Source organism: Gadus chalcogrammus, chromosome 10 (assembly GCF_026213295.1).
Source record: "Gadus chalcogrammus isolate NIFS_2021 chromosome 10, NIFS_Gcha_1.0, whole genome shotgun sequence".
Taxonomy (NCBI): domain Eukaryota; kingdom Metazoa; phylum Chordata; class Actinopteri; order Gadiformes; family Gadidae; genus Gadus; species Gadus chalcogrammus.
This window is the reverse complement of record NC_079421.1, coordinates 10,830,998-10,843,073: the sequence shown is the minus strand read 5'-3', so window position 1 is coordinate 10,843,073 and position 12,076 is coordinate 10,830,998. Positions and strand designations below refer to the sequence as shown.

The 12,076-nt window shown below is 49.4% G+C and overlaps 1 protein-coding gene across 2 annotated transcripts; it reads right to left on the bottom strand.

The window, feature by feature from the left end:
- Positions 1-367: 367 nt before the first annotated feature.
- bbs7 (Bardet-Biedl syndrome 7) lies at positions 368-11,874 on the bottom strand. Of its 2 annotated transcripts, none has more exons than XM_056599936.1 (20): positions 11,597-11,874; positions 11,376-11,466; positions 11,176-11,241; positions 11,031-11,093; positions 10,650-10,825; positions 10,100-10,286; positions 9,892-9,964; positions 9,440-9,547; positions 8,559-8,689; positions 7,209-7,293; positions 6,697-6,799; positions 6,210-6,402; positions 5,410-5,484; positions 5,269-5,337; positions 4,719-4,858; positions 3,887-4,051; positions 3,354-3,463; positions 2,509-2,612; positions 1,322-1,445; positions 368-959 (listed from the first exon to the last, which is right to left on the bottom strand). In XM_056599936.1, the coding sequence occupies exons 1-20, from the start codon at positions 11,614-11,616 to the stop codon at positions 826-828; spliced, it is 2,217 nt and encodes a 738-aa protein (XP_056455911.1). In that variant the 5' UTR covers positions 11,617-11,874; the 3' UTR covers positions 368-825. The 2 variants fall into 2 exon arrangements, with proteins under 2 accessions (XP_056455911.1, XP_056455912.1); XM_056599937.1 differs by having other exon boundaries at positions 5,269-5,334.
- Positions 11,875-12,076: the final 202 nt, after the last annotated feature.

Here is a 12,076-nt window from a genome sequence, read left to right as displayed (position 1 = left end):
CGATGTCTCTAAATGTCTAATTGAAACAGGTTCGTATGTAATTATGAAGTGAGTCAATTTAATAGTAAGGTTTAAAAGTTTGACTTCGGTGGTTTGCGCAAAAAAAAATAGAAGACATCATTGTACTTCATACCAACTTCTCTGTGTTTATATTTTTAATTTATTCATTATTATTACTGATTTTTTTTTTCTTTAACATCTATTTAATTGTACAGGTTCGTATGCAATTATAAAGTTAGTCTCCTTAATAGACATATTAAAGACTTTTATTGAGGTACTAACTATTGTCACCTCATCCTTGTACTTTATGCCAAGATTTCTTAGCATTCATATTTTACTTTTAATACTTTTTATTACTGGTCTTTAATATTTTACATATATATAATTCTAATCAGATATTTTATTAGCACTGTTATTTGTTACAATTGAAGATGCCGGAAATCCAAGCATTTCCCGGCCATTCATTAAAATATCTCCCGTCTGTCTTAATTATGTCTAATGTCTGCTTAATATTGGCAAAATATTTGGCATGAAGTAATTTTTAGTTTTTTAATTTTTTTAAGTAGCATTATGAGTAATACTATTTAAATTAAATGAACTTTATTTTACACACATATTCACTTGAAACCTCTATAAAATGTATATTTGCATGAATTTATTGTCAAAGATCCATTTAGGTGTACATTCTGTTATATCCGACCTATCAACACTTGTAAAAATACCTTCTAAAACACATTTTTGACAGATAAAAAATAAGTATATCCTATTATATTCAGACTATCCAACATAACTCTTCTATCCACAACCCGTCCATGGACCACCAAACTAGGCTTCACTGAAGAAGTCCAGCAGGGAGTTCAGGTCGTAGTTATCAAGTATCTCCAGCAGTGCGGACACCTTGGTCTTCACGTTCTGACCTTTGAACTTGAACTTATCGATGAAGAGGTCTGTGATCATCCCTGCAGAGAGAAGATAGAGGTATTACAGACGTGTTACATGATTAAACATTATCTCAATGAATGGTCAGATATGGTGAGCGAGTATATATGTGATTGTTATGAGAGATATATAAGATGTATGGATAGTCAAAGGTAGAGTACGGTGATAGTTAAAAGTACAGTAAAGGGATAGTTAAAGGTACAGTATGGTGATGGTTAAAGGTACAGTATTGTGACGGTTAAAGGTACAGTACGTTGATAGTTAAAGGCACAGCATGCTGAGAGTTAAAGGGGAAAGTATGGTGATAGGTAAAGGAACAGTATGGTGATAGGTAAAGGAACAGTATGGTCATAGTTAAAGTTACAGTATGGAGGGTCCTCACCGTAGAGTCTCTCCAGGTGCGCTGGCTGCTTCTTGTACTCGTCCAGGAGGTGCTGGGACTCGTCCAGGATGCTGCGGTACTCCGGGATCAGGAAGTCAGCGGTGCCCTCGTGGACCTGCAGCTCCTGGGGAGGGAGAGGGGGAGGGGGGGGGGGGAGGGAGATAGGGGAGAGTGAGGGAGATGGGAGAGTGCAAGGGAGGAGGGGGTGTGAGGGAGAAGGGTGAGAGTGAGGGAGATGGGGGAGTGTAAGGGAGAAGGGGGAGTGAGGGAGAAGGGGGAGAGTGAGGGAGATGGGGGAGAGTGAGGGAGATGGGGGAGAGTAACATAGAAGGGGCTGAGTGAGGGATAAAGGGGAGGGTGAGGGATATAGGGGGAGAGTGAGGGAGAAGGGGGAGAGTGAGGGAGAAGGGGGAGAGTGAGGGAGAAGGGGGAGAGTAAGGGAGACAGGGGAGAGTGAGGGAGAAGGGGGAGAGTGAGGGAGAAGGAGGAGAGTGAGGGAGAAGGAGGAGAGTGAGGGAGAAGGAGGAGAGTGAGGGGAGAGTGAGGGAGAAGGGGGAGAGTGAGGGAGAAGGAGGAGAGAGAGGGAGATAACAGATCAGCACACAGGGACACCTCTTAAGGCCGATATATGCTCTGTTTTAGACGTAACGCGTAAGCACGTAAGATACATAACCCCCCCTTGCGCGGTAATATATCCCCCCTTACGTGCTTAAGTGCGTCTCCCAAAATTCCTGACTATGCGACTAAAACACTACGGCCCTACGCAGCTCGCAAAGACTGTGATTGGCCAGCTAACCACATCCTTTCAGGAGTCTCACATTTCCGGTTTTACAGCATAATAGCGCCATTTTTAAAAGGCCGTGACAGAAGCGGATGAAGAATTTTGAAGCAGGAGAAGAAGAAAACACAAGAACGAATTATGATAATTATAAATATAAACAAGCCAGCGATTTCCACTTCCACGCCCACAGATTCGTTCGTTGCTCCCCCTACTGTTCTGGCGGAGAATCCCCTTGCAACACGCGCAATCCTTAAGGAACCTTAAAGGAACCGTAAATCAAAACTTGTCTAAAACAAGTCCCTTGTGTAAATTACGTGCTTACGTCTCTGCGTCTAAAACGACCCAAAATCGGCCTTTAGGCGATTGATCCAGAATGTGGTCCAGGCGTTCTGAGCGCTGATCTGACCTTCAGGGCGTCGATGAGCTGGACCTTCTTGGCCAGCATCAGCTGGTACTCCAGTTTAGGGTGGATCATCCTCAGGGTATGGCTCACCGACTCATCGTTTATATCTACAGTCAATACACAACCATTCATCAAAAGATTGTGTATTGACTGACCCAATACTATGATTAACATGATCAATATATCTACCACACAGTCAATACTACGATAAACATGATCAATACATCTAACACACAGTCAATACTAGAATAAACATGATCAATACATCTACCACACAGTCAATACTACGATAAACATAATCAATCTATCTACCACATTGTCAATAATACAAAAAACATGGTCAATAGATCTCGCACACACACTCGCAATTTATATCTATCATAAAATGTGATGTTAACCTTGTGTTATCTTAGTGTAGTGATGCAAGTGTTGTGAGGTGTTATGGTATGTTAAGCTGTGTTCAAAATCGCTCATTCACTATTCCCTATATAATGTTTATGATACAGTGCACTATATAGGGAACGAACAAACGAGAATCCGGACACTATGCTGAACATTTCTAAACGACCGCATTGCAGTGTGGTATACGGGAGTAACATGTAGGGAACATTGTTTATTCACTCAAATTTTGGGTATATTATGTCCGCATATAGTGAATGAAATTAACCACTGAGAATTTGAACACCACTACAAAATGGCGAGCTCCCTAGTATATAGTGCATTATATCCGTGATAGAGAACGATTTCGAACACAGCTTTAGTGTTATGTCAGTGTTTAGCGTGATGTGATGTTGTTGTCATGTAACAACGTCATGTGACGGGGTCATGTGACGGGGCTGCCCGCCCACCGTAGGAGACGCTGAGGTTGATCTTGCGCTGTGTGGCCTCCTTGGAGAGGACGTCACTGAGGATGGAGATGGTGGAGATGTTGTCCGAGCGGAACTGGCCTTCCCCTTTACTGGAGGAGAGGAACACAGCTGCCTTCATCTGAACATAGGACAGTGTGTGTGTGTGTGTGTGTGTGTGTGTGTGTGTGTGTGTGTGTGTGTGTGTGTGTGTGTGTGTGTGTGTGTGTGTGTGTGTGTGTGTGTGTGTGTGTGTGTGTGTGTGTGTGTGTGTGTGTGAGAGAGAGAGGTGTGTGTGTGTGAGTGAGTGAGTGAGTGAGTGGGTGAGTGGGTGAGGTGTGTGGGGGCACGCGGTGTTAACACGGCTTCATATTGCAGAGTGATATTGCTGATGCGCTCACTGGCGCCATCTGGGGGAGATGGGCGGTACACCTCGTCTACCACCTCTCCCCTGGGCCACCTGGGGCGCTGGGTCGGAGCCGGGCTGCCACACTGCGTGTGTGTGGGTGTTGGTGTGAGCATGTGTGCGTGTGTACCAGTAGGTGGCCTCCAGCTGGGTGCCCAGGAAGGTGTTGGTGAAGTGCAGGGTGACAGTGTCGCCGGCAGGGGTCTTCTCCGGGACCTCGGGAAGACAGAAGCCCACCCAGGAGTGGATCTCAGCCAGACTGAACTGACCGGACAGACTCAGACGGCTCATCGGACTGGGAGAGAGAGAGGGAGAGGGGAGAGAGACAGCATGAGAGGTAGAGGGAGAGGGGGAGGGGGAGAGAGACATCATGAGAGGGAGAGTGAGAGTGAGAGAGGGAGGGGGAGAGAGACATCATGAGAGGGGGAGAGAGAGAGGGGTAGTGAGAGGGGGAGAGAGAGAGAGAGAGAGAGGGGTAGTGAGAGGGGGGAGAGAGAGAGAGAGAGAGAGAGAGAGAGAGAGAGAGAGAGAGAGAGAGAGAGAGAGAGAGAGAGAGAGAGAGAGAGAGAGAGAGAGAGAGAGAGAGAGAGAGAGAGAGAGAGAGAGGGACATCATGAGAGGGCGAGAGAGACATCATGAGAGGGAGAGACATCATTAGAGGGAGAGAGAGAGACATCATGAGAGGGAGAGAGAGAGACATCATGAGAGGGAGAGAGGGGGAGAGAGAGACATCATGAGGGGGAGAGACATCATGAGAGAGAGAGAGGGGGAGAGGAGACAGGGACACTACTTTAGTCATGAGAGCGGGAGTGAGGGGGGGAGAAAGACAGGGAAACGTAGAGATAAGAAGAGATAAGAAGTGAGATGTGAAGGTGGAAAAGACGAGTAGCGATAAGTAGAGATAAGTAGAGATAAGTAGAGATAAGTAGAGATAAGAGGTGTAGTATTAGGGCGGTGCTGACCGCTCCTGCTGCAGGCTGTGGGTCCTCTGGTGGAGCGAGAGCGGCTTGATGGGGTACTGACGGAGCTGGCAGGTCTTGGGCTGCAGGCGGGGCGTGACGTAGGCCCGCAGGGTCCCGTACTGACCCTCGATGGACCGCACCTGGAACACAGTATTATGGTCTGTCTCCTGCTGGGAACACACACCAAGTGATACTGAAAGTGAAAGTGAAACCAATCTCCATCTCCAGCTCTGTGGACTCTCACACCAGGCCCTGATCCAGGAGCTGGGCGGCCTCTGGTCCTCTGACCGAGAAGGGCAACGCGTGTGGGACCACGTTTGGTCCTCATGTGACCCCTGACCCCCAAACCCCAGGGAGTCCTGCTGCGCTACGAGGGGTCAACAGCAGAGCCGTACTCTGTTAGCCCCGCTGCTAACGCTAGGAGCTACATGATGGAGGAGGAGGAGGAGGAGGAAGGCTGAGTATCCATCAGGTCTAACATCCTCCTCTTCCTCCCCAGGTCTGACCAGGAGGGAGGAAGAGGAGGTGATGAAGACGAGGGCCGGCTCACCTTCAGCTCCAGCCTGGTGGTGTTGGCCTGGCAACGGTACGTGGCCAGCAGGAAGTTCCCGTTGGGCTGCTGAGGTCAGACGGAGACACGGGTTAGCAGAGGGTACGGTGGGGCGGCTGTGACCTTTGACCTGAGCCTCACCTCTGAGTCACACTCGCTGAAGCTGACCACGGCCGAGTTCTTATCCACGTCCAGCAGGTCGATGGGCACGTCGCTCTGGGGAAACACACACACACACACACACACACACACACACACACACACACACACACACACACACACACACACAGCAGTGAGCAGGCTAGCCCTAGCCGTTAGCTCCTCTGGACTAGCATGCTGCACCTCATCATTAGCGTTCATGCACATCACGGGAATCAAAAGAGCATGTTTATAAGCATACTCAACCTCACGATTGCACGTGTATTGGCATATTGAGCCTCACAATAGCATTGTGTGAGCAGGTTTAGCCACCAATAGCATGTGTATTACCTTGTTTAGCATAACGAAAGCATTTGTATAAGCTTGTTTAGCATCACAAGAGCAGGTGTTTTAGCATGTTTTAGCCTCCAACAGCACTAATATACTGGGTACCACAATGCTTTGATCCTCAACAAGCTAATACACATGCTATTTGAGGCTAAACATGCTAATACAAATGCTAATGTGAGGCTTACCATGCTAATAAACATGCCATCGTGATGTCCACCATGCTAATGCAAGTGACATTGTAATGCTTAACATGCTTATAAACATGACCCGCGTCAGCCCCCCCGTCAGCCCCCGCGTCAGCCCCCGCGTCAGCCCCCGCGTCAGCCCCCGCGTCAGCCCCCGCGTCAGCCCCCCCGTCAGCCCGGCGACAGCCCGGCGACAGCCCGGCGACAGCCCGGCGACAGCCCGGCGACAGCCCGGCGACAGCCCGGCGACAGCCCCGCGTCGCTGACCTGCAGCAGCAGGTTGTCGATGGCGGTCTGGACCTCCAGCGTCAGGCTGTAGCTGGCGTCGTCCTGGCAGAGAGTGAACTTGTCGTTGATGCTGAACACGGGCACGGCGGACACGGCCGAGGGGGACTGCGCCGTCTGCTGGTAGCGCTCGCGGCCCTGCAGCACCTGGCCCTGCAGCTGCTCCAGCTCCAGCCTTGGACACACAGGGGCATCGTGGATAATGTAGGCACTGCACGACCGAACACGAATGCACGTGTTACAATGTGGTTAATGGTTGGTTGTCTGTCGTGTAATGGTGCCTTATGGGTAGTGTAGTTAAAGGTTTGACCTGTATGTGCTTAGGGGATATGAAATTAAATGTTGTTACATGTATGGGCGTAGTACAGTCGAGTTATGGGTGGTGTAGTAAGGCATGGGTCTTCCCTGGCCCTGTCCCCTGGCCCTTTCCCCTGGTTCCGTCCCCTGGCCCTGTCCCCAGGCTCTGTACCTGAGTGCGGCCACTTTGGTCTGGGTCTCCTTGCTCATGCGCAGCTCGTCCCCGGGCCCTGCCTCAGCCTTCTGGGGCTCCGTGGTCAGACCGGTCACCCAGCCTGGAGACAGCAGCACGTCAACACACAACGCAACACCCTATCGATACAACACGACACACAGTAACACACACCAACACACAGTAACAGACAAACACACCACTACACAGCAACACACAGTAACACATTAACACATAGCACCACGTTAACACAACGCGACACAGCACCACGTCAACACAACACACACACCAACACACAGTAACACACCGCACATGGTCAACAGAAGGCGACACACAGTGACACACCGCACCACATCAATAAAACACGACACACCAACGCACAGTAACACACAGCACCACGTCAACACAACAACACACAGTTACACGTGACTCACGTCAACACAACGTGACACACTGAGACACGTCAACACAACGAGACACACATCAATACACCGCAACAGATCAACCATCACCTGTGTAGGTGGCGGTGATGACCTCATCGTAGGAGTCCTTTCCGACACACCCCCCCTGGATGGACGTCACGCTCTCTGACAACACCTGGAGGAGGGGGGGGAGCCGTCAGGTTCTCACACTCTACCTTTAATAAAGCGACAGATAATCAGGCAGCTGATGGCTAAATGAACTGATGACAGAGAACTACACCGTCCAGACCGGACTCCCATACAAAAATTTGGCCGCCGTTAGAAATATGGGGTGCAGCAAAAAAAAATAGAGTTGTTCAGATACCGATACCGGTATCTGAAATTCCTCCGATACTGCCGAAAACACAGTATCGGGTATCGGCGAGTACGCAAGTCAATGTTCTGATACCATCACGTTACTCATTTACTACACAGGGAACAGAGATCATCCCAATACGTAGTTATATTGCAATCCTTAACGGTCAGAGGAGGAAAGTCGGAACGGTAAACGTGTCATCTCAGACCTACGTGCGATCGAGCTACCAAGACAGAAAAAAATGGACGGATACTTGGACGCTAACTACAAGAATAGAAATGTATCATTATAAATATTGATTATAAATGTAATTAATCTAGTTCAAGAACAATCTAGAACAGGTTATATTAGTAGTTACGATGCTAGATACTGTATCGATATGTACCCGATATCGGCCGAAACTCAAGTTCAGGAATCGGGAAGGAAAGAATGGTATCGGAACATCTCTATCAAAAACTCTGCAGGTGCCGTGTCCCCTCCCAGTAGGGGTCTTCTTGACCCCCTCCCAGTAGGGGTCTTGACCAGGGTTGGAGTGGGACCCTTTTTCAGCCCTGGGGAACACGTGGCCTAAGTACAACGGCAAGTGGGCACTGGGCGCAGTGTAAGGCTCCTACCAGTTGGGAGTGAGAATGGTATCGGAACAGAGAGACATACATGCAAATATGATGTGCATGTATTTACCTGTATGTCAATTGTGGCACCCATTGCACTCCTGACCATCCCTGGAAGAAGGGATCCCCTACTATGCGTTTCTTCTCAAGATTTCTTCCTTGCTGATTTCAAGGGAGTTTTTTCTTGCCCGTGTGGGGGCATGGGTAAAGGGGGGTGTCATAAATATTTGGCCTGTTAAGCCCTTTGAGACTGTAATTGTGATTAAGGGCTATACAAATAAAATTGAATTGAATTGAATTGAGTGACCCCGCACCGAGGCCCAAAACAAATAAATAATAATTGAACACCGGCACTCGTGGCCCAAAAGTCAGACTGGCCCATCGGGAATGGTCCCAGACCTCCCAATTAGCCACTCCGGGCCTGGTCTTCGTGACCCCCTCCGGTGAGGAGGAGCAGTCCGGCCTCAGACTCACGTGCTCGTAGCGCAGCGCTGGCTCCCCGGAGTCGTCGAAGCCGTACACCTCCACGCCGCCGTCGTCCCGGCCAATCAGCAGGTCGGCCACTCCGTCCCCTGTGATGTCGTAGGTGTCGATGCAGAGGACCCCTGGAGGGCGGAGGAAGACCACAAGCTGTGACCCCGCCTCCAACCACACGCTGTGACCCCGCCTCCAACCACACGCTGTGACCCCGCCTCCAACCACAGGCTGTGTCCCCGCCTCCACCCACATGCTGTGACCCCGCCTCCAACCACACGCCGTGACCCCGCCTCCACCCACATGCTACACCCGGCTAGTCTCGGGTTGAGGAGTCTGCTACATCACTCTGAATAGAGTGAACATGAGTGCTACACCGCTTTGATTATTGTGATTCAGAGTGCTACATCACTCTGCACAGAGTGAATATGCGTGCTACACCGCTCTGATTGGAGTGAATAAGAGTTATATATTACTCTTGATAGAGTGAATAAGAGTGATACATCACTCTGGACAGTGTGAATAAGAGTCTGCTACATCACTCTGAACAGTGAATAAGAGTTCTACATCAGTCTGAACAGTGTGAATAAGAGTGCTACATCACTCTGAACAGTGTGAATAAGAGTGCTACATCACTCTGGACAGTGTGAATAAGAGTGCTACATCACTCTGGACAGTGTGAATAAGAGTGCTACATCACTCTGAACAGTGTGAATAAGAGTGCTACATCACTCTTAACAGTGTGAATAAGAGTGCTTCATCACTCTGAACAGTGTGAATAAGAGTGCTACATCCCTCTGGACAGTGTGAATAAGAGTCTACTACATCACTCTGAACAGTGAATAAGAGTGCTACATCACTCTGGACAGTGTGACCAGTACCTCCTTTCTTCTGCTCATTGTCCATCTCCCACTGGGCGCTCGCTGACGACTCGCCCATCTTCAGCAGGCCCACCTTACCGTCCGCTGTCCCGTAGAGCACGTCCTCACCTGTAGTCAGGGGTCAACAGGACGCGGGTCAGCTTCCAGACCGTAGTTGGAGCCGACCTGTTCTAGTAGGTGCTGTTCTTTGGTGTGTGTCTTTGTTTGGATAAAGCATTATCAGATTGAATATTGATGGTAAATGGACTGCATTTATACAGCGCTTCTCTAACCAGTGTTCACTCAAAGCGCTTTACAACATGGCCCAACATTCACCCATTCATGCACACATTCCCACACCAACGCTGGAGTCAGCCACGCAGGGCGCCAACCAGGGGGATCAGCCTCACTCTCTCCTGGGAGGAGTCTGCTAATGACTTCCATTTCGATGAATGGGACGAGGGGTGACTTGCCTCCATCTTTGTTGTACAGCTGTAGGACTGAGGGGGGGCCGGGGACCTCCACGTCATACAGGAGCTCTGAGCCCTGCATGGATACACTCACAGTTAGGAATGAACACATAATATGCTGAAATCCTGGGGGTGTGTCTTACGACCCTAACCCCACCCACCTGGAGGTGTGGCTAACGACCCTAACCCCACCCAACCTGACCACACCGACCTGCAGCACCCTGAGGAGGCGGTCCTGGCAGGCGAGGACGGGCGCGGTGCGCTCCAGGTGCGGTGAGGTCACACAAGTGATGTCGTTGATCTTGTCTCCGGACAGGAAGTAGTCCTGGTCCTTACAGTCGCAGTAGTGGTTGTAGATGTAGCTAGCGCACACGAAGAGGTCCGCCCCCGACACGCGCCTGACCAGCCAATCAGAAGGAGGGTTAGTGTCACAGCCAATCAGAGGAAAGGGTATGAAATGGAAGAGTTACTGGATAGTAGGTATGTTAGCATAAATACGACTGTTAATGGTGTTGGTGTTGTAACTGTTTTAAATGCTCATGTAAAAGTTAATGTAAAGTTAGTGTAAAGTTTAGTGTAAATGCTTATGTAGATGTTAATGTTTCTGAAAAATGTAATGCTAATGTTAGAGTAAATATTAATGTTAGTAGAAGTGTAAATGTTAATATTGATGCTAATGCTAGTGTCCAGTGTAAAGAGGAGCAGTTCCTAGCGCCTCATGCTAGTGTAATAAGGCTTAGCTCCTAGCCCCTAGCTCCTACATGGCATTGATGCTCTCGGTGAGGTTGGCCTCGAAGGTGAGGAACTGTTTCCCCTTCTTGGTGAAGCCGCGGACCTCGGATCCCGAACACACAAAGATCTTCTCCTGGGGGGTCCCTAGCGCCCCCCCCAGGTCCAGACGGCTCACCTTCTGACCGGGCAGGGTCTTAAACACGGGCTGGACACACAAACACACACACAGGTCGGGTCAAGGTTTATAAAGCACATTTAAAACCAAAGTCAACTGAAGACGATTTAAAGTTGAAAACAAAATGATAGACGATAAACAGAACTGTTGAGAGAGAGCGTTCTGTTTATTAACGTTGTGTTCATGTACAAAAACGGTAGAGAAACATTTAGAGAGACAGTACAGAGACACCTACCACCGGCTCGCCCTTCTTCATCCCAAAACACGTCACCACGCCGTCTTGGTCTGCAACAGCCACCTGAGGAAGAGGAAGATGAAATCAGTGTGATGTTCAGGACAGGATTTAAGATGCTGACCTCCCCCAGTTAGACCACCAGTACCTTCTGGGTGGTCTTCTTCCCCATGGCTGGCAGCAGTCTCATGGTCTTCTGGGAGGTGACCCCGACCTGTGGGTCATAAACGTGAACGTCTCGATCAGATATATCACACGTTAGATTATGAATGTGTTTTAAGAAGTACAGCTGATGTCGTGCTCAGCTAGATCTGACCGTGGACACGATTTAGTGATACTTGGGATCACCTGCATGTAATCCACTCGGTTCAGGTGGAGTTCCATGGTGGTCAGTGGAGCGGGACCACAGCGGGTGGAGGAGACACGGCTGAGAGAAGACCTGGACCACAGCGGGTGGAGGAGACACGGCGGAGAGTGGAGCAGGATCTCAGGGGGTGGAGGAGACAATGGTAGAGGAGACACGGCTGAGAACCGGGGGCTGCTGTTCAGATCATAGGACAGATTGGTACCTCAGAGAAGAGCCGTTCATGGCACTGAGCGGTGATGGAGGAGCAGCCGAGGAGCGGTCAGGATTATCCGACACACGGGGATTAGCGAGGTGGTTTTACGTTAGCATTAGCCTGCTGTTAGCTTCTGTTAGCCTAGCTTTCAACCCGCTACCACTAACCCCGACACATGACTAACTACAGCTGGACAACGTTAACCGATGAGTCCATCACTGCTCTGGTGGACGTCTCACTGAAACGTTCTTCACAACAGGTCGACGCACTGGCCCGTTGTCCTGGCAACGAAGCATCCCACCAAGCGTGCACCTGGTTGGCCAAGCGTCGCCGTCATGGATGTAGACACGTTTTGATTGGTTGGCCTCATATTCCCCGTTCCGCTCACTATTTGGTAAACAATAATAAACTTTTATAATAAATGTTTGCACTGTTTCAAACCAAGAAAAATAAAAGCATGTAATAAAGTTCCTGCTTACTAAAAAATGT

Bases quoted from the DNA above. Each gene is read 5' to 3' on its own strand.
- bbs7 (XM_056599936.1), bottom strand. From the start codon at position 11,616: ATGAACGGCTCTTCTCTGAG. The intron at 11,467-11,596 runs GTACCAATCTGT...GCTGTGGTCCAG, and splicing joins ATGAACGGCTCTTCTCTGAG to GTCTTCTCTCAGCCGTGTCT. The intron at 10,287-10,649 runs GTAGGAGCTAGG...TTGGCTGGTCAG, and splicing joins ACCGAGAGCATCAATGCCAT to GCGCGTGTCGGGGGCGGACC.